The 23,247-nt window shown below is 32.9% G+C and overlaps 1 protein-coding gene across 1 annotated transcript; it reads left to right on the top strand.

Annotated features, from left to right (window-relative positions):
* The first annotated feature begins 515 nt into the window (after positions 1 to 515).
* On the top strand, positions 516 to 19,764 carry LOC139526336 (putative ankyrin repeat protein RBE_0317). The gene is made up of 4 exons (XM_071321470.1): positions 516 to 641; positions 1,441 to 1,542; positions 18,784 to 18,885; positions 19,630 to 19,764. Exons 1-4 carry the CDS (start codon positions 516 to 518, stop codon positions 19,762 to 19,764), a joined length of 465 nt encoding a protein of 154 aa, XP_071177571.1.
* Positions 19,765 to 23,247: the final 3,483 nt, after the last annotated feature.

Genomic DNA, 23,247 nt, shown 5'->3' with positions numbered 1-23,247 from the left:
ATAGTTTGTTCTTATGTGGTACTGTTATACCACTGTCCCAGGTTAGGGGAGGGTTGGGATCCCGCTAACATGTTTAACCCCGACACATTATTTAAGTTTGTGCCTGTCCCAAGTCAGGAGCCTGTAGTTCAGTAGTTGTCGTTTGTTTATGTGTTACATATTTGTTTTTCGTTCATTATTTTATATAAATAAGGCCGTTAGTTTTCTCGTTTGAATTATTTTACATTGTCTTATCGGGGTCTATTATAGCTGACTATGCAGTATAGGCTGTGCTCATTGTTGAAGGCCGTACGGTGACCTTAGTTATTAATGTCGGTATCATTTTGGTCTCTTGTAGATAGTTGTCTCATTGGCAATCATACCACATCTTCTTTTTTTTATATTATCCAGATGCTTGATTTCTTACTTGACATTGCTACTTGTTACGTTTGGAGGACGTGTTTTTCAACAGACTGTTGGCATTCTAATGGGAACCAATTGTGTCGGTCTTCTTGCCTACTTCTTTCTTTATTATAATGGGGCTGACTTCATTCAGGAACTTCTTAGGAAGAAAGATACTCTCACTAAATAATTCAAAATTTGGTTACTATGTTAAACACATTTATCACATCAAATTAGACAAAAAGGATACAGCAGATACAGTATCTCCCAATTGATACGATATACCCCGGCTTGTATACCTTTTCGTGATTTCCTTGATAGGTGGTTCTTGCACACAAGGAAGCTATTAAACCACGAGTTCAAAAAGGTGAACTTGAAATCATCCGTTCGGAAATTTAATGACGCCATCACGAGTTGGTTGACCATTATGGAATAATCGTTACACAGATCATATCGTATATGTTTCTTACGTCGTTAATACAATCCATTTCCCCATTTGACGAACATGACCTACCAAATTAGTCTAGTGACTGGGTTTGTAATAACATGAGCACCAGATATGTGTATTGTGTTCTATCATTTGTCTGTTTATCTTTTACTTTTTAGGCCATGGCGTTGTCAGTTTATGTCCGATCCATGAGTTTGACTATCCCTCTGGTATCTTTCGACACTCTTTTATTTTGATTGCCTGCACTGAGACCTCTTTTCTGAAATCTGCCCGTAATGATACAAACAGTTATACTAAGAGTGTAGGATAACTTACCATGATGTTGTTGGTGTATTTGTTTTGTTGGAGTATAAAAGCTTTTGTCGGTTTTTGTTGGGGATGACAATGGAGTACACAAACAGAACAAACTACTTTATGTTATATTAAATGCGATTCGAATACACAGTTCATTAACAGTCTCAGAAAAAAATGCGATTAAGAAAAACTATTTTGAAATTCTTCATTCTTGAATTGTTAGCTTATGTTTTTTTTTGTACTTTAATCATTTGTATGACATAGTTTGTATTACACGTCTTTATGATAACATGAACATTGTAAACCTTTTATTTCAGAATGGTAATACTCCCTTACACGCAGCTGCTGAAGGTGGATTCATCAACATTGTTAGATTCTTATTAGAAAGAGCAGATATAAATCCGAAAAAAAGAAATATGGTATGTGATGACGTCCTTTACAGGACAGTCCAACTTTGTAAAATCTTTTATCAAATCAAATAAGAATAACACTGAAAATGTTTTATTGAAATATACAAACTCCCAAATAATATGAATACATTAGTCAAGTAGTACACTTGCTAAATCGTTTGAGACATCCAATAAAAAGAAAGAAAAATGATATTTGAAATACACATAGCCAGATACATATTAAAAAAGTAATTGTGATATGATTGCTTACGAAACAACTTTCAACTACGTCACAAATGACGTAGATGTAAGCAGCTTGTAAGTTTCTGTTATATAATTTTGACAACTTTCACTATATCTTGTCCTATTTCGATTGCCTTTATTATAACTTCTGCCCGATATGAAACCAGCTGTGATACTACAATTGCGATACAACTAACTGTTGTTGTGTATTTGTTTGTTGAGTTTGACGACGCGGACAATAATGACTATACCAAAGCAATCGGGTTTTTGTTGGTTGGAGATGGGGATAAAACACACACAGAACGACTGAATATCTGAAAAAAAGGTAACCTTTGTCAATGTAAATGAGATTCGAATACAGATCACCAAGAACATGTTTTATGTATACTAGTAATATACACGAACCACATTTTCAGTTTCAACAAAATTACGATTCCCCAAAAAACAGTTTGAAATTCATTGGTATGGTGTCAAATGTAATTTCTTTTTGTACTGTACTGATTTGTATGGATTGTTTTGTTAACTTTCTGCTAATTAATATCATTAAATCTAATTCTTATCAGGAAGATATTTTCTAAAAGTAATTTTTGCATCCATCATTTTATAATAAAAATTAGTAAACATCCTATAATGTATAATTCAATTCTTTTTAAACCTGATTAGATTATATTTGATGGTATAGACTGAGCCCAAAAAGAATTTTATTTTATTACAAAAATTGAATAACATATGATTTAACAAATAACAAAATTGAATTATGAAATGTAAGAAACAACATGAATGTTAACCACTCATATTCACTAGGAATGTCTTTGAATGGATCGCTGTAGGGTCCCAGTGTGAAAATTGGTATAGTATTATTCAAAATCAATATCTCGTCCATGCTCCTATTGATCGATGACGGATTGTTATTGATTTCGCATTCCATTTAGTATCTTTTGATTTTGCCATTTTGGAATTGCATTTCATTTCCTAATCAGTGCATTTTCAAATTCTTGTCAATTTTGTGTAAAAATCACCAGGATGTTTATGGATGTGTCGGTTCAACAGATCCCATACATGTTTGATCGGATTGAGATCTTGGTGTCAACCTTGTCAATCCATTGCAGTTTGAGTTTGTTTGTATCTATTTATTACCCTCCAAACTCTTCACCTAATCAAATTTAATCGACCCGCGACGTCGGCAACACTCATTTCGGCATCAACCATCCCAGTAGTTCTCTGGCGGTCATTTTTGAGGACTGATCGAAGCCCCATTCAATATTTTTAAAACAAATAAATTTCAAATATCGTTTTAAAAGTACATGTGAACAAGGTAAAACATCGATTATACGTACAAAGCTGGAAAGAAAAGAAAAAGTGTTGCTAAACTTTTATGCTCACTATAATTCGAATTTTAGTCTTATAACACAGACTTGTATTAATTGTAGTAGTGTTTAAACAGCAGAAAGTTGATAAACTAGGGTTATGACAAAGAACGACGCGTGTTTTTTTTTCTAAAAAAAAAATCAATCGGTAGCTACCAAACCTTCTTAATAGATATTCCGTATCAACTTCACAAATGAAACGTGATGGTCATAAGGTAAAAAAAAAGGTGCTGACGTTATTCATCATCTAAAGTACCACATATTTTGTTAATTGTTTAGTTTTCTGTCTTGATATGTTTTGGGGTGTAAACACATTCAATTGTTCTCTTAACAATTGGTTTTAATTGGTTGAGAGTCCCTATTCGTTGAGATTTGTTCTCATTATTATGTATTTCTTCTTCCGCAATATTTGTTTCCTGCAGAGTTTTGTTTTGTTTAGAAACATGTCGTTTAGATATTTACCATACGATATGAAATAGTTATTGTAGTTTTTGTTTTCTCCCTGAATGACCAAAAAGATTTTTTTATAAGAGATATATTCCCGAACTCGGTTTTTCTTGCAACCGTAAAAGAAACCGAGAAAAGGAGTAGGTCTGGTAAGGGCCGATTTTGGCCTCAAACTTCAGATTCATCTAACGAAAGTTTTTGGCCACTTTTTAAACACTTAAGTGACTATTTCAATTGATTCGATTAGTTAATGTGAAAGATTTTAACTGATTAAGTCCTTAAAAACGCTCTCATTCAAGCATAAATATGAAAAATATATCAAATATGCCAAAATACGTCACTTTCCAGATTGTTTTTGTCAAAAATGAAAGTGGCCGCATCCGTGTTCATCCTCAACCTTTATATATGTTGTGTATTATCATCAAATACAACTTACATTTCAATATTATGAATGAACACGAATGCGGCCACTTTCATTTTAGACGGACACCGTCTAAAAATTAACCAAAATGTTAAAATTTTGAAGATTTCAGTAATTTAGAACGACTTAATGATGCTAGAACGCGATATTTGTCCATTGTATTGTCAAAAACAGCTCATATTTATGCAGCAGAAGCATTTTGCTTTCCAAAATATAGCTTAAAGATTACATTTTCACAATTTTCTAAAACTGCTATATTTTGGGGCCAAAAAGGGGTCTTACTGAACCTACTCCTTTATTATTTCTTATTGCTCGTTATATCTTCAAGATGTTGTTCTCATTGGTTCAAAGCAAAACACAGACTCAATTTATGAGTTAATCCCCTTCTGTATTTTGTATGAGGAACATGCATTTAAAACTGGTAATAAACATGTGATAGAGTTCTAGGGTCTTTAGATTTAAGGTCCTTGGTTCATTCAAAATATGTTAATGTCAATTTTAGTTGAAAGGGTACATTGCAAATTCATGGTAGTTTGATCCCTCCTATATTCCAAATATTTGATGTTGATCTTTCTAGTAACACATATAGTAAAGTCTTTTAATTTAAGGTCTATGCTTTGTGACCGTAAACCGGTAGTGAAAATTTTAGGAATCGGAAGTACCTACTCATCTCCCTTTTTGTAGCAAAAGTATATAGAAACTATATATTTTTGGAATCAGTGTACATTTATCTATCATCTGGCAGCATAGGTGACATTTTAAACTTGAAGTGAATATTGTCCTACCAAAATATGTACAGTTGGGTGGGAAGACGTGTAATTGTTTTCTGAACAAATGGTTTTTAATTATAATTATTTTCTTTCTCCTAATTTTTTCTTCAGCAGTATTGTTTCAAAATTGATCACTTAAATATTTGCTATTATATCGACCAGTTTTTACGCTTTTCAAAATGACACTGTTGGACCGAACACTTTACTTTGTGAGACTTATTTCTCTGAACACTAATTGTTTTGTGCAGACTACTCTTTTGTAACCGTAAAAGATTACGACAAATTTATTTTACCAAATTGCTCGTTATATCGATCCAACGCATTTTGCCGGAAGATATCCGGAGACTCCATATGATAGTTATTACCCTATATGCATTGCATATAAGTGATATGCATTTGTAACCCGTTACAAGCATGGATAATAGGGTCTTTAATTTGAGGTCCTTGTTTCACCAAAATGAAAATCAGTTCGAAGTCAAAGGTCAATGTCATGTTGTTTTTTTTTTTATCAATTTTGGCTTATCATCCCTTATCATAAGACACCATACAAGATAGCGACAAACTATGTATACTAAATTGGAAGTTTGGACACATCGTTAGATTTATACAAAGTGTACGTTGACATTTATTTGGAGTTGTCTCCCCCTTTTTATTTAGCTGAATGTTGCTGCTTAATCTTCGATCACAATCTTTGCAATTTTGCAGCAACATCAAGACTTTTGTCTTTGCTTGAAACTACTATTCCACATGCTCAGTTAAAAGATCGACTCCACCATCTCATTACACAAAGCTATTTCTATAAAAATAGGAATCGTAGATACAAATTTTTTGTTTTGGGTTACAATAATTCATATTTTTTGAAGAACCACACTGAATCTACAAGAAAATATACTGAAGATGATTTTATCAAAATGCTGGACTTTTTGATCGACAATATATTAATTGAGTTTGAAAGATTCATATTTCAACAGACAATCGGTATTCCAATGGGTACTGATTGTGCACCCCTACTAGCCGATTTGATTTTGTACTCCTATGAAGCAGAATCCATTCAAACTCTTCTAAAAGACAAACAGAAAAAGCATATTGCTACTTTCTTTAATTTCACTTTCCGATATATTGATGATGTCCTGTCATTGAATAACCCACAGTTCAGCCAGTACCTGCATCTCATATATATCAGTGAACTTGAAATTAAGGATACTACTGATACTAGAAGGACTGCTTCATACCTTGATAATTTCCTCATTATTAACACAGATGGACGATTTCACACGAAAATATATGATAAACGGAACGATTTCAACTTCCCAATTATCAATTTCCCCTTTCTCAGCAGTAACATACCCTCTACCCCTTCGTATGGTTTTTACATATCTCAACTGATATATTATTCGTGTGCATGTTCACACTATACGGACTTCATATACAGGAGTGTGCTCCTAATGCAGAAACTGTTCCAACAAAGTTATGAGGAGGAAAGATTAAAAATGACACTCCATAAATTTTACGGACACCATCACGAATTGGTTGATCCATACGACGTATCTTTGTCCAGACTAACTATGAACATTTTTACTGCGTGTTAGATTGTAGTTTGTGATTACGTCGTCTGATCTTTTTATTACCGACCGTGACTTATTCCCGAATGTGACTGTTTTGCTGAGTGTGAATTCGTATTTATTCAAGACGATAATACAATTAATTATCTAATTACTACTTACTACAATTAAATATTAATTAGTATTATGATTTTCACTGTTATTAATATAAGTTAGATAAGTCATACACATTTAATCTTGCATTTCATCCAAATTCTTTCTTCATTTTCGGAACACGTTTTAGAAATTTATATATGACGTCACGTCACTTTAGGCGTTGCAATGACTATGGGTAACACGGCTGTGATTGTCATGTTTTCGTGTTTATTCTTTAGCAAGTCACAACTTCATTTTAATCATGTATATCTATTATATAGTCACTTTATAAAATTTACTGTTTGCAAAACTGTATTATTCTCGATAATAATGATGTTTTTGTCCCAGGCGGATAACCCTGGCCTCACAACTTTTTGAAACTTTTGATCCTCTGCAATCTTTAACTTAATAGTTGTTATGGCTTACAAACTTTTTTTCATATGAGCATAGTTTTGTGTGGACGTAGCGAGCGTCTGGCGTGAACAAATATTTTTAACCTGTTACCTTTTGATGGCTATTATTCGTTTGTTTCTCTGTCCTATATTCTCTCCCATTTATTTATTGTAGCCCTGTCGTGTAATGTTGTCATTTTAATGTTATAATTAACACTGCCATTAAAGCGGGATGTTTGGCATGTCAGAAAAACAGGTTCAACCCACCATTTTTCACAAAATACTCTGTACCAAGTCAGGAAATGGCTATTGTTACATTACAGTTTGTTTCTGTTTTTTTTTTTCATTTCGGTGTTGTGTCTCTGTTGTGTCGTAGTTCTATTATATTTGATACGTTTCCCTTAGTGTTTTTTTTTTTGCTCTATCGACTAATGATTTTTTTAAACAGCGGTGCACTTCTGTTCTGCCTTTATTTGTTGTAACAGATAAATCATACACAGTATAGAATATAGGTCTTTTGATTTAGGTCCTTTATTTTAAAACCTTGAAATTGAGGTCAAGGTTAAAACTAAAATCAACGTTCTACATTTCATTGCTTGTTGTATATCATTATTGGTAAATGATCAAGTCAAACGTGTCCTAAGTCAGGAATTTGATGTACAGTAGTTGTCGTTAGTTGATGTAGTTCATACGTGTTTCTCATTTCTCATTATTATATAGATAAGACTCATGTTTTTTCCGTTTGAATGGTTTTACATGACTAATATTTTGGGGCCCTTTATAGCTTGCTGATCGATGTGAGACAAGGCTCCGTGTTGAAGGCCGTACCTTGACCTATAATCGTTTACTTTTATAAATTGTTATTTGGATTGAGAGTTGTTTCATTGGCACTCATACCACATATTCCTATATCTATATAGTTTACTTACCATTGGTCATCAGACTTTGACTTAAAAAGAAATTAACCAGAAGTAACCTTTTGTAACCAGAAGGCTGTTATTTTTTCATTATTTTTAAGTTACAAGAACGTTATATTTTTAAAATCAGTGTAAAGTAATGTTTAAATTTTACCAAATCTAAAATCAAAAGTGTCTTTCATTCTCCCTTATTTTGTATCAAAAGTATATAGAGACCATATATGTTTCATAAAAAAACCAATGTACATTTAGCTGTATTTTTTGACACCAGAATTGACATTTTAAACTGGAAGTAAACATTTTCGATCAAAATATGTGCATTTTGTGGTTGTAAGACCTTTAATTGTTCTCTGCACAATTAGTTTGAAATACATTTGTTTTTCTTTGATACTGGAAATTCAGAAATAATCGCGTGTATTTATCATTGCGATTTTGTCGGTTTAGACTGATATACAATTTTGATATTTTCGATTTTGACAAATTTCATAATTAAAATTTATATAAAAAAGAAATGCGAGTTTAAATCATTGCGGTTATAACCCTGTCACCTTTTTCGCATTAATTAAAACATAGCACATTGTTCTGCCTATTCCAAATCAGCTTTGGAGTTTAGTGTGACGTCCACTTTCGCGCTGAAATAGTTATCATTATTGTTCAGGACCAGCTAACCACCAGGTCAAGGATTTTTATCGCTGTGTATAAGACCTTTTGTGCTTTAGATTTTGTGGCTTCCCGATTGTGCTGAATCTTAAGGTTTGACTCGAACGCATGCTATTTGTATAGCGGACTTTGATTTGTGTGCCTCGTAGCAATAGTTTACTTAAATCAAACTGTATTGTTTTAAGGTGTGATTAGCTAGTTGTGACTGTGTGTTTGTCATGATCTAAAAAAAATAGTTGATATAATGTATGTATATTATATATGCTGCTAGATCCCAATTATTGTCACGTCAAACAATTTTGATTGTTTTGATTGATCAAGCAACATTATCAATATAATTGAAGTATATATAACTGTCATGTAAATGGGAGTTTGAGCGAGCTATAAACCACATTAACGCCAACATTTTCTTTAAAAATTGCCTATACCAAGTCAAGAATATGTCAGTTCCTGTCAGGTTTTTCCATTGGTTTTGTCAGTTTTTACGGACTTCATCTTTTTTATTTTACCGTTGAGTTCCTCGTTAGTACATTATTGTAACTAACAATCATAAAGCATGATTTCATGGACATTAGATATCTAAAATATCTGTATTGGTTTTTGCAAAAGAGTGCCTATTGACAATACTCCAAGGAACAATTCATTCAGACATATGTCTGTATTTGTTTGTTATGTCTGGTAATGGTATAGGTTGGTGGATATATTGTTCCTATTCTTACGTATTTGGTTTAATCAAGACTTGACACATCTGCGGTTATAAACAGTTTATATTGTAAGATTGTTTTACAATGTTGGTGGATGAACCTTGCGGAAATAGACAGAACAACCGACTTTCTGGAAAACTAACAATCTTTACCCATTGAAAAGGGATTCAAATGCATATCACCATGAGCATGTTGTGTGTACAAAAGTTATTAATTGAGTTCTTATGTACAAAAGTTATTAACTTAATCTGTATGTGCATAAGTTAATAAAGAAGAGGGACGAAAGATACCAAAGGGACAGTCAAACTCATAAATCTAAAATAAACTGACAACGCCATTGCTAAAAATGAAAAAGACAAACAGACAAACAATAGTAAACATGACACAACATAGAAAACTAAAGAATAAACAACACGAACCCCACCAAAAACTAGGGGTTTAGTTAGTCCTTATGTACAGAAGTTATCAACTTAAGTCGTATGCACAAATTGATTTAAATGCCTTTGCTAACGAAGGTCTCGATGGCGTTAAATTATGCAATAACTGTAATCAAAAACAAGTTATGTTGAAAATACCTTCTTGTTTTAAAGATCAGTATGTACCAATCATTTCTTATACCTAAACCAAACCAATAGCAACCCAAATGTCGAATTAGAAACACGTTTTGCAAAATTTCAATATTGAAAACAAATCTAAACATCCTGATTGCACCTCTGCTAGTTCGCAATTCACATAAAATCCGGCTGTCAACGTTATTACCGTTGACCTCATCATTGTCAATAACACTTCCCTGCGAAATGAGTTATCAAAAGGTCCTTAATATCGTGAGCCTAAATCCACCAATAGGAAAGAAACCTTCAACATACTAATTGATTCACTCGCGGATTGTACCATGCAAAATGGCTAAACGCAAAAACGAAGACGTAGATATTCTTTCCGAATAGATTAAGGCTGTGAGGTCGTTGATACAAAACAGTATTAAGAAACTGAAAGGGTCTATCAATACCCATGCTACGTCAATCTTAAAGACCCAAATTTTGCAAAACACGAAACCTCTTTCAAAACTATCATGCGAATCATAAGTCCTCCATGGCCTCTATGAACATTGCATTGAACAACAAATCGGAGGACTTACCTTGTTTGTATTGGATACCTAAACTTCACAAAATTCCGTACAAACAACGGTACATTGCCGGCTCATCTGCTTGTTCTACTAAAGAATTGTCCATTAGATTGACTAAAATTCTGTCCGCAGTTAAAGAGGGTCTTCAGATATACTGTGAAACTGTTTACTCACGTAGTGGTATTAACCATATGTGGATTCTGAAAAACTCTAAAGAACTTCTGGATAATTTTAAATCTCGTTCTTTTTCTGAAATTAGTTCTATTAAAACTTTTGATTTTTCAACCTTGTATACAACCATTCCCCATGTGAAATTGAAAACCCGTCTAAAAGAAATAATTCACAATGCTTGTTATCATAAAAATGGTAGCATACGCTATAAAGTTATCACTTTGGGATACCATAAGGCATATTTTGTTAATAAGGAACAAAAGGGTAAAACATACTACACAGAGGAACAAGTGATCAGTATGCTGGAGTTTCTTATTGACAACATATTTGTTGAATTTGGAGGTAGACTTTTTCAACAAATTGTCGGCATTCCTATGGGAACGAACTGTGCGCCTCTCCTTGCCGACCTCTTCTTATTTTCATATGAATCGGAGTTCCTTCAGACACTTGTCAAAAACAAGAAGATCAAAGAAGCCAGGTTATTTAATTTCACTTTCAGATATATTGATGATGTTCTTTCCATTAACAATCCGAACTTTTCTGATTGGATTCCATTAATATACCCACCAGAACTAGAAATTAAAGAGACCACAGACACGGCTTCCTCTGCCTCATTTTTAGACTTATACCTCGAATTTGACATACACAGTCATCTCAGTACCAGAATCTATGACAAACGAGACGATTTTAATTTTGAAATTATCAATTCCCCCCACCTTAGTAGTAATATACCAACTTCACCTGCATATGGAATATACATTTCCCAACTTATTAGGTATTCAAGAGCTTGCAGCTTCTATTCAGACTTTGTAAAACGTCACCAGTGTCTGAGCAGAAAATTGATGAACCAGGGGTATGTCAAAGAACGTCTCGTCCTTTTTCTAAAAAAGTTCATCGGAAGATACCCAGAACTTGTTGATAAATATTCCGTATCAACTTCACAAATAATACAAGATGGTCTTGAAGTATAGATTTTGCGTACTGACGTTTGTTATCATCTTAATTACGTATTATAGTATTCTTTTATATGTCTTTTTTAGATATTCATTTGAAGTGACTCTGTGGTTACGTAAAACCACATTCTTTGAACGGCAAAATTATTTCATTTATTGATATTACTTTTACTTAAGGATCTTGACATACTATGAATGACTAAACTATTTTATTCAATAAGACTACTTTTTCTGTTTAGTCTGTTTTTTATGATATACATTTGACGTGAAACTGTACTTATGTATCCCATCATACTTTGAACCACACCATTATTTTATTTATTATTATTACTTTTACTGTTAAATCTGGTTTTTGTTATATCTACTTTACGTGAGTCTGCATTTATGTATGCCGTCATACGACAAAATTATTTTTATGTCTACCTGTGCGAATTTCAAACGCGCAATTTTACATCAGTAATGAAAACCTTCTATCATTTATGGGTAGACTTTACATAGATAAATTCAGCCGTATTTGACGTGAAACTGTACTTATGTGTCCCGTCATACTTTGAACCACACCATTATTAAGGTCTTTCCTTTTACTAAAGGGAAAGACCTTACTGTATTTCTTCTGATTATTATTATTATTATTAGGTCTTTCCACTTTTCTGTGGAAAGACCTATTGTTTTTCTTCTGATTATTTTTTTTTCTTCCGCCTAATTTAGTTCTTGCGATAAACATTAGTTTCGCAATATGTCGCTTAGATATTTTGTATATGATATCGAACAGTTTATGCGCTTTTGAAATTTACCCTGCGTAAACGAATACTTTTCTTTGTAGGAGTTATCTCCCCAAACACTGTTTTCCTTGTTATGGCATCTCCTTCGCAACCGTTAAAGATTATGACAAATTTATTTTACAAAATTGTTCGTTACATCCTCAGTAATTTTTGGCGTATTTGGATCGAAGCGATTCGAAGAAATTTTATAGGAGTTATCTATCTTTTCGGAATAAATTTGTCGGTATGTTTTTTTAACTCATAAACCGTTAACCGTATAACCCTGGAATGTTTTTATTTGAGTCCCCTGATTCCTAACTTAGAAAATTAGGTCAAGGTCAAAGGTCAAGGTCATATTTTAGATTTTCATATGTCTTTGATTTCCCTATAACTCTTGAACGGTTATAGATACAAAAAAATTAAGCAGTGAAAAATGCTTGGTACTTCAAGGGGCAACTTTTTTTACATTATGACTATATTGATTTTACCATCATGTAAGGGACATAACTCCCATCGATGGTTTTTAAAAGGCCATTTTTAGGCAAAACTCTTAAACAAAAGGTCCTTGACCCATAGGGTCTTTTGCAATGACCTTGTGGAGCAATGACCTTGACGAAGGTTACAAGGTCAAAGGTCAAGGTCATCAAATTATGTGGCTTTGGCACTATTTAAACAGTTTTATGTGTGTTTGAATTTCAACCAACCAACCAACATACCAACCAACCAATCAATCAATCAATCAATCAATCAATCAATCATGATCATGATCAATCAACCAATAATGATCATGATCAATCAATCAATCATGTTTCCGTCTCATGTGTTTCTTATAGGGTTCAACCAACCAACCAACCAACCAACCAACCAACCAATCAAACAATCAATCAATCAATCAATCATGATCATGATCAACTAATCATGTTTCCGTCTCATGTGTTTAATATAGGGTCCAAGATATTCTTTGTTTCTTTTTCCGTGTTTCAATTGACCCTATCCAACGTGTTTAACCAACCAACCAACCAACCAACCAACCAACTAATCAATTAATCAATCAATCAATCAACCAATCAATCAATCATGATCATGATCAATCAATCATGTTTCCGTCTCATGTGTTTAATATAGGGTCCAAGATCTTCTTTGTTTCTTTTTCCGTGTTTCAATTGACCCTATCCAACGTGTTTAACCAACCAACCAACCAACTAATCAATTAATCAATCAATCAACTAATCAATCAATCATGATCATGATCAATCAATCATGTTTCCGTCTCATGTGTTTAATATAGGGTCCAAGATCTTCTTTGTTTCTTTTTCCGTGTTTCAATTGACCCTATCCAACGTGTTTAACCAACCAACCAATCAACCAACCAACCAACCAACTAACCAACTTATCAATCAATCAATCAATCAATCAATCAATCAATCAATCAATCTGTATGACTGTTTAATCATGACAGTTTATTGAAGGAACAAACTCTCAATTATTCAAGAAAAATTGAAATTTAATATTGTTCTTACGTCACTTCTGAAAAAAAAATCCACATGTTCTCTGAAACTACAAGTACAATCGACCTCAAAATTTGCAGTCAGCAGGGCATACATGTACTAAACGTTTATAAAAAAACTTGGTGCAGATATCTCTCAAAGCTTTTCCTAGAGAAAAGAAATGGCAATGCCGTAAAAATAGCTTGCTAGGTCCGTAAATCTCAGTAAAAACCTACAATAAAATGTCCGCTCCGAGTTTGAAATACTAATCTGTGTTACAAACAGGTGCTGAAAAATGTACATTATCAGAAAATAATCAATAAATGTGTTTTAAAGTTACACCGGATCAATTAAATCCAAAACATGCACTACTTGTGAACTGTCATCAAAATGTCAATTTCCTACAATGACAAAAGAAATTACATTTTTGTACATTCCATCTCTATAGATGTTGTCTGTTTAACGTCCCCACCTAAAAAGAAATAAAAAGACTATCTTTTCGTTATTATAAACCCGTGTCACGTGATGTGGCGCGCGCGCTGTACCTAAAATAAAAGAAAAACTTTCCAAACTAAACATGAAACTTCTCCGGTAACAATAATATAGACCCCATACAGAAACAAACAAACAAACAAACAAACAAACACCCCCAATTCAATTAATTTTACAGGGGGAAAGACCCCCTACAATTGCTTTTTTCAAGCAATTGATTTATATTTATTATTCTTTTTGTTCCGCCAAACTTTGACGAAGTTAGCCTCCGTAACCGTAAGACGTGTCGCTTTCATGTTCACACTTTGTATCGGTGTCATGAATACCTATCCGGAACTCACCCTGTGAGTCGAAATATTTTGTCGGTTCGGAGTAATCCCTCCGAAACCAAAAAACCTTGTTATCGTTCCAACACCGTAACCGTAATAGGTAGAAAAAAAACAAAGGGTGAAATTTGTTCAGGACCAGACCCTGGTTCTTCGTTACATTTGGATCGAAAAGATTCAACGACTCATTGGTAGGGTTATGCCCCTATGAAAATTAACCGGTGTCGGTTGACCACCAAAACTCAGAAACCGTAAGTCGTAGACACCTAGGATCTTCACCAATCATCATCAATTTATGTATCTTTGAAAAATACCTCAAGGTCAAATTTGTATGTTGACCTTGACCTTTGACCTAACACCTTGTTATGGGATAATCTCAGAAACCATTATACTTACAGAAGTTTTAAATAGTGGAAAATGTTTGGGTCATTACGGCACAACTTTGTTATATTTTGACCGCAGAGATTTGACCTTTTTTAAGGGGCATAACACCTGTTTTAGGTTTCTGGAAAGACAAAATCATCTTTTACTATATAACCAAAGGTCCTAGACCCATGGGGTCTTCGGCCATGACATTGGGGACTAATGACCTTGACAAAGGTCAAAAGGTCAAAGGTCAAGGTCATGTCCCATATAGCGAATTTGGTGTTTTTAACCTTATTTAAAGGTTTTTCAGTGTGTTTTAAAGCTTTTCAATACATTCTACGTCTATTTGAACATGTATTTCACATTACAAAAGGAAAGACCTCTCAATTGTTCAAGAACAATTGACAGTTTAATTTTATTTATTTTTTTTACTGTAAGTCTGTTTTTTGTTATATCTACTTTACGTGAGTCTGCATTTATGTATGCCGTCATACGACAAAATTATTTTTATGTCTACCTGTGCGAATTTCAAACGCGCAATTTTACACCAGTAATGAAAACCTTCTTTCATTTATGGGTAGACTTTACATAGATAAATTCAGCCGTATAAGAAAAGCAAAATGAGAATGTTAAATTTGATGTATGCCTTTTTGTGCTACTTTGTTACATTTGTTGTTTATGTAGTGATATTAAGATGATAACACAATATTGACTGTTGTACCCCTATTTATGACATTTTTACTCTTTGAGTATGTTTGTTTTGTTCATGCATCGTTGACAATGTAATGGAATTTGATGCGACTGTCATACAAGTGAGAGGTTTAGCTAGCTATAAAACCAGGTTCAATCCACCATTTTCTACATTAGAAAATGCCTGCACTTGTCAGGAATATGACAGTTGTTATCCATTCGTTTGATGTGTTTGGACTTTTGATTTTGCCTTTTGATTTTTGATTTTCCTTTTTGAATTTTCCTCGGAGTTCAGTATTTTTGTGTTTTTACTTTTTATCAGCCATCAAATCCGGGTTTTTAATGTTTATAATGAAACTTCCTATTCTAGAGGTGGCGTGATTCGGCTGGGGATACTGAAAAATTCCAAAGATCTTTTGGAGAACGTACAATCTAAGACTACTTTTGTTTATCTTGCAATAGATAAAACACATTTGATTTTTCTACACTTTACACAAATATTCCCCATTCCAAACTAAAAGACAAATTGAAAGAGTTGGCTTCGCTTTGTTTTCTAAAAAAGTAAGTATCTTGTCTAAGGGATGGATAAGTCCTCATTTGTATTTCCTATCATGATTTTCTTAATAGAGGATTGTTGCTCACAAGGAAGCTATTAAATCAAGAGTTCCAAATGGTGAAGTTGAAATCATCTCATCGTAAATTTTACGGACGCCATCACAAGTTGGTTGACCGTTATGGAATAACCGTTTCACAAATGATATCGGATATGTTCCCTACGTCGTAACTACAATCCCATATCCTTTCATGAATGTGACCTACCGAATTACACTATTTACCGGATTTGTTATTTTATGAACAACACGACGGGTGCCACATGTGGAGCAGGATCTGCGTACCCTTCCAGAGCACGTGAGATCACCCCTATTTTTTGATTGGGTTCTTGTTGGTTATTCATTAGTTTTATATGTTGTGTCATGTGTACTATTGTTTGTCTGTTTGTCCTTTTCATTTTTAGCTTGGCGTTGACAGTTCATTTTCGTTTTATGAGTTTGACCGTCCCTCTAGTATCTTTCGTCCCTTTTTTTGTAAAGAATCACAAAATTCTGAAATGTTCCTTTGGCACCATCTTACGGTGTTTATATTTCACAGCTCGTTCGCTATGCCCGTGTCTGTTGTGACGTTTTTATTTTAACGAACGTAATCTGTGTATTACTGGTAAATTATTAAACCAGGGATATCGTTACCATAAATTACTTAAAACCTTTACTAAATTTTTCCATAGATATAAAGATTTGGTTTTGATGTTTGGTCGGAAACTTATTTCAAACGGAATAGCACCTCATTTTTATGAAAATGTTGTTAACCGTGCCCGGAAATTTAGAAATGATCCATGCAAACGTATTGCTCCTTTAAATAAACTTATTCTTAAAGGTTACCAATTCAACACTGTAATAAGATCATTGAATATTGTTTTTATTGGTATAAATATTGATTTTGTTCTCAGTAAATTAAAAGCAAACTAAATATTACTAGTATATTCTATACATACACAGATTCATGGATCTACAATCTGTCAATGCCTGTAACTTGGCATTGCACAAGGTCATGTTTTTTTCTGGCTGTTTATGACGTCTTTACACTAAATCCATTGGATGTAGGATGTGTGCGGATTGATAGTTTAGTCTTAGATGCATGATTTGTTATATTAGTTGTTAGTGGCTTTGAACTAGCAGTCAGGTAACTGCGAGTACTCTCAGATATGTTCCTAGTGTCTTTTTTGTCGGGATGGACAAGTACCCGGCCACGTCCAATTGGATGTTTGTCCATCTGATAAGTTTAGCCTTTATAGTTTGTTCTTATGTTGTACTGTTATACCACTGTCCCAGGTTAGGGGAGGGTTGGGATCCCGCTAACATGTTTAACCCCGCCACATTATTTAAGTTTGTGCCTGTCCCAAGTCAGGAGCCTGTAGTTCAGTAGTTGTCGTTTGTTTATGTGTTACATATTTGTTTTTCGTTCATTATTTTATATAAATAAGGCCGTTAGTTTTCTCGTTTGAATTATTTTACATTGTCTTATTGGGGCCTATTATAGCTGACTATGTAGTATAGGCTGTGCTCATTGTTGAAGGCCGTACGGTGACCTTAGTGATTAATGTCGGTATCATTTTGGTCTCTTGTGGATAGTTGTCTTATTGGCAATCATACCACATGTTCTTTTTTTATATTATCCAGATGCTTGATTTCTTACTTGACGTTGCTACTTGTTACGTTTGGAGGACGTGTTTTTCAACAGACTGTTGGCATTCTAATGGGAACCAATTGTGTCGCTCTTCTTGCCTACTTCTTTCTTTATTATAATGGGGCTGACTTCATTCAGGAACTTCTTAGGAAGAAAGATACTCTCAATAAATAATTCAAAATTTGGTTACTATGTTGAACACATTTATCACATCGAATTAGACAAAAAGGATACAGTAGATACAGTACCTCCCAATTGATACGATATACCCCGGCTTGTATACCTTTTCATGATTTCCTTGATAGGTGGTTCTTGAACACAAGGAAGCTATTAAACCACGAGTTCAAAAAGGTGAACTCGAAATCATCCGTTCGGAAATTTTACTGACGCCATCACGAGTTGGTTGACCATTATGGAATAATTGTTACACAGATCATATCGTATATGTTTCTTACGTCGTAAATACAATCCATTTCCCCATTTGACGAACATGACCTACCGAATTAGTCTAGTGACTGGGTTTGTAATAACATGAGCACCAGATGTGTGTATTGTGTTCTATCATTTGTCTGTTTATCTTTTACTTTTTAGGCCATGGCGTTGTCAGTTTATGTCCGATCTATGAGTTTGACTATCCCTCTGGTATCTTTCGACACTCTTTTATTTTGATTGCCTGCACTGAGACCTCTTTTCTGAAATCTGCCCGTAATGATACAAACAGTTATACTAAGAGTGTAGGATAACTTACCATGATGTTGTTGTTGTATTTGTTTTGTTTGAGTATAAAGCTTTTGTCGGTTTTTGTTGGGGATGACAATGGAGTACACAAACAGAACAAACTACTTTATGTTATATTAAATGCGATTCGAATACACAGTTCATTAACAGTCTCAGAAAAAAATGCGATTAAGAAAAACTATTTTGAAATTCATCATTCTTGAATTGTTAGCTAATGTTTTTTTTTGTACTTCAATCATTTGTATGACATAGTTTGTATTACACGTCTGTATGATAATATGAACATTGTAAACCTTTTATTTCAGTATGGTAATACTCCCTTACACGCAGCTGCTGAAGGTGGATTCATCAACATTGTTAAACTGTTATTAGAAAGAACAGATATAGATCCGAATAAAGAAAATAGGGTATGTGAGTACGTCCATTTTTGTAAAATCTTTTATCAAACCAAATAAGAAAAAAACTGAAAATGTTTTATTGAAATATACAAACTCCCAAAAAATATGAATAAATTAGTCAAGTAATACAATTGCTAAATCGTTTGAGACATCTAATAAAAAGAAAGAAAATGATATTTTAAGTACACATATCATGATACATATTAAAAAAAGTAAATTTGATATGATTGCTTACGAAACAACTTTCAACTACGTCACAAATGACGTAAATGTAAGCAGCTTGTCTGTTTCTGTTATATAATTTTGACAACTATTTCTTGTCCTATTTCGATTGCCTTTATTGTAACATCTTTCTTGAAATCTGCCCGTTATGATATCAACTGTTATACTGCAAGTGCGAAACAACTAACAATGATATTGTTGTGTATTTATTTTTTGAGTAAGACGCCACGTACAATAATGACAATACCAAGGCAATCAGGTTTTTTGTTGGTAGAGGATGGGAAAATAAGCACACAAAACAACCGTTGTCAATGAAAACTGGATACGATTACACATCACCATGGAAATGCACTATGCACACAAGTAATTTATATAAACAGTTTTAACGAAATTGCGATTAGCAAAAAAGATTGAATTTCATTGACTTCCCGAAATGATGACAAATACATTTTTGTAATTTTATCATGTAATATAATTGTTTTTGTTAGCTTCCATATCATGCTATAAACAGTACAAGTTTTTTTATTTTAGTCTAATAAAACTCTCTTACACTCAGCTGCTAGAGGTGGAAATCTTGACATAGTTGAATTGTTATTAGAAAGAGCAGATATAGATCCAAACGGTGAAAATAAGGTACGAGATGACGTTTTTCTTTCATACTTGTAAAACATTGTTGAATCTTTCATCAAAATCAATTTCAAAATAATGTTGCTTATAAATTCTATATACATCTCTTCAAAATACCTAAATTTTCAGAATGAAAAAAGCTTTACGTCATCAAAAGAAAAATCACAAAAATACTGAACTTAGAGGAAAATCAATTTGGAAAGTCCATAATCACATGGCAAAATCAAAAACATAACACATCAAAATCGAATGGACAAGAACTTCATATTCCTGACTTGGTACAGACATTTTCAAATGTAGAAAATGGTGGATTAAACCTGGTTTTATAGCGCTAACCATCTCACTTTGATGACATTCGAAATACCAAAACACACTTCAACTCAAATAATTTTGATTTTATAGAAATCAAAGACAGTCAATCTATTAAGATTTGTTTTCTTAGTTTCGGTTTATTTTGCATTTCAATTGCACTGATAATTAAGACAAGGATTTATCATTCATTAACGTATGTATATACAACAACTACTTATCTGATAAAGTGTGGAAATGGGAAAACTCGATGACTGTAGATGTAGTATTATTGTAAAAAAAAGATGCACACAGTTAATTAAGTTCACTACCAACTGAATATATGATTCCGATTATGATATTTTGCATGATATATGATCAAATGTGTTTTAAACCCGAACAAAAATGTTTTTCTTTGTTTCATATCAAACAGCATAGATCAATCATCTGTGTTTTTATGATTGATGAGTCTGATTAAAAGAAAATTATTTATTTTCTAAATAAAAAGCTCACTGCTTGAAATGGTGCATTTAATATAAAATTAAATGCATAGTTTATGCATATCAAATTTCAAATTGAAATAAAATCTATGCATTGCACTGAAAAAAATCGAAATGAACTAGAATTTAAACTATATTCAATTAAAATAAATTTCCAATTTTTAACCTAGTTTAAGAAGTTTTTAAATCTGATTCATTTTCAAATAAATGTTCGCCTTAATAAACATTGATCTTTTTTTAAAATATATAATAAACTTTAAAGTAAGAAAAAAAATCAAGGTTAATTGTAAACAATTTAAAAAAAAAATCATATTTTTTGGTTTATGACTTATGTTAATTTGAACTTCCATTAGATTTAATACGATTTAAGGTAAATATAAGTCTTTTTTATCCGAAGTACCTCAAAAAATAATCATGGAAATAAAAAATAAAGAAAAAGACGGAAGTTTTGCTCTCTTAGTGTTTTCTTCTTTGGGGGAAAATACTTTTACTTCATCTAAAAAATCGGGTTTGAAAATGTATAATTATAAGAATAATTAAATACAAAAGGACATTCAATGAATATAATTATGAAGCCTTGAAGCAAATCATGGATCTTTCAACTTTTCTTATCTATATCTACAAAGTTTAAGATTTAAAGGAATAGATTGCTCCTCAGTTTAATACTAGTGGAATAACCCTTGTGGTTTGGAATTTACAAATATATAATATGTCAGACCCATTGAAGACTGTAAAGATAAAACTACAGTTACTGTAATCTAAATATCATAAGTCATTCATTTTCAAAGTTCAATACTAGTTTGCTAAACATGCCTTTACTTATATGTAAAGAATGCCAATGCCTCTGAATTTATTTGACAACTTAAAGTGTAAAAATTTAAGACATACAAAAAAGCCTGAACGTTTAAAATAAACTGCACAGGACAAGGACCTCTCTGCGTGATTTTGATTTGGGCAATTGGAACAGATATATCATATTTACCCGCGTCTGGCGTATGAATTTCTTAAAAAATACGATTTTCAGACTTTTAAAAATGTTTTTGGTGTCTCGGCAAAACGTTAATGAGCCATATTGTCAGAAGGTTCATGTAAACGTACCCCGATCTTACAGGTATTTATTTAATGTCAACCTGACAAATCATACAGGATGTTCTTGAGGTTTTGGTTTCAGGTGCTGAAGTTGTGTATTATTGTATTACTTTTGCCGTTTTACTTTTATTTGTATTCTTACTATTAAGTCCCTTATGGTTCGGACGTGACTATGTATATGTCTAACGAGCATCGTGGTTTTGGCTTTGTGGTTTTCTTAATTCTGCTTGATCTAGAGGGTTCACTCGTAAGCATGGCCTTTGTGTAGCGTCATGTGTCTCTCGTATTTATAATTTACTTAAATCATACTGTATCGGGAACTTTTTGTGTATTGACGTCTTTGCTAGTTGTAAATGTTCATTTGTCATGATCTGAAAAAAAAAAGTTATATTGTAAATATATATATACCGTTTCGATCCCTAACATCACTGAAGAGACATTTATTGTCGAAATCTGGATCTGGTGTACATAAAAGTATTGGCACCTCATGCTTGTGGCATAACCTCTTGGCCACAAGTTTATTGTTTACTGTTAAGTATTAAATTTATATTAAAACAGTCTGTTGAAAAACACGTCCTCCGACCGTAATAAATATGTTGTCAATAAAAAAAAATCAAGCATCTTGATAATGTCAGTTTTAGAGAATTTTTGTTTGACTCAGAGTGATCTTTTACAAAGAAGGATTTATCCCTCCCTAAGACAAGATACTTGTATCTACGTTGGCCATTCTTTTTTTATGAAACAAAGCAATACCAACTCTATCAATTTGTCTTTTAGTTTGGAATGTGGAATACTTGTGTAAAGTGTAGAAAAGTCAAATGTTTTAATACTATTACAAGATGAAAGAGAAAACACATAATGTGTCTTTCTTATAAATATATAACACACATTAGTTCTGTAATCAATTGCATAGACATAGTTCAAGGCAAAAAAAAGTACATCTACCAAAGTCAGAATCATAACATTTTTCATACGAACGAGTTAAATTATAAGAGTTCCATTATTTCAAAAAAGAAATTTGAGCAGGCATTCATAAAGCATTTCCAGTTATATTAAACTATCAAGTTTCTTCTACTAGTATCTGTATTTAAATCCCAGTGACTACACAATGCTGTTTTATCATCTTCAGTGTAAATGTGGTAAATAGTATGTTGGCGAGTCAGAACAGCCATTCCCCAAACGAAAGAACAGCCATCGAAGTGACTATGAATGAAAGCCAAATCATTCTCTCAGTCACAATTTGAGATCTCCTGGTCACACTAGGACAGACTGACCATAACAAACATAAACCACACTTCTGGTTGGTCTATTTAGAATAGACTCACTTGAAAAATATTTTGAAGAAGAAAATTAAAAACTTTGGCACCAAGTTGAAAAAATGAAAAGGTAACATACCCTTCACCCCTTCGTATGATGTTTACATATCTCAGTTGATACGTTATGCTAGTGCATATTAAATACTAAAATGACTTCATATACGTGAGTGTGTTCTTAATGCAGAAAATATGCAGGTCTTTTTTTTTAGGTTAAGACAATGAATATATCGTCCATGGCAACGGACATATGTGATTTCTTCAATAATATATGACCTTTATAGCTGACTATGTGGTGTTGGCTTTTTTCATTGTTGAAGGCCGTACGGTGA

The sequence above is a fragment of the Mytilus edulis genome, chromosome 6 (genome assembly GCF_963676685.1).
Source record: "Mytilus edulis chromosome 6, xbMytEdul2.2, whole genome shotgun sequence".
Lineage (NCBI taxonomy): Eukaryota > Metazoa > Mollusca > Bivalvia > Mytilida > Mytilidae > Mytilus > Mytilus edulis.
This window is presented reverse-complemented; position numbering and strand designations above follow the sequence as displayed.

Coding starts and splice junctions, on each gene's coding strand:
- LOC139526336 (XM_071321470.1), top strand. CDS start 516: ATGGGGCTGACTTCATTCAGGAACTTCTTAGGAAGAAAGATACTCTCA. Junction 642..1,440: donor AAAAGGATACAGCAGATACA/GTATCTCCCAAT, acceptor CTTTTATTTCAG/AATGGTAATACTCCCTTACA. Junction 1,543..18,783: donor ATCCGAAAAAAAGAAATATG/GTATGTGATGAC, acceptor CTTTTATTTCAG/TATGGTAATACTCCCTTACA.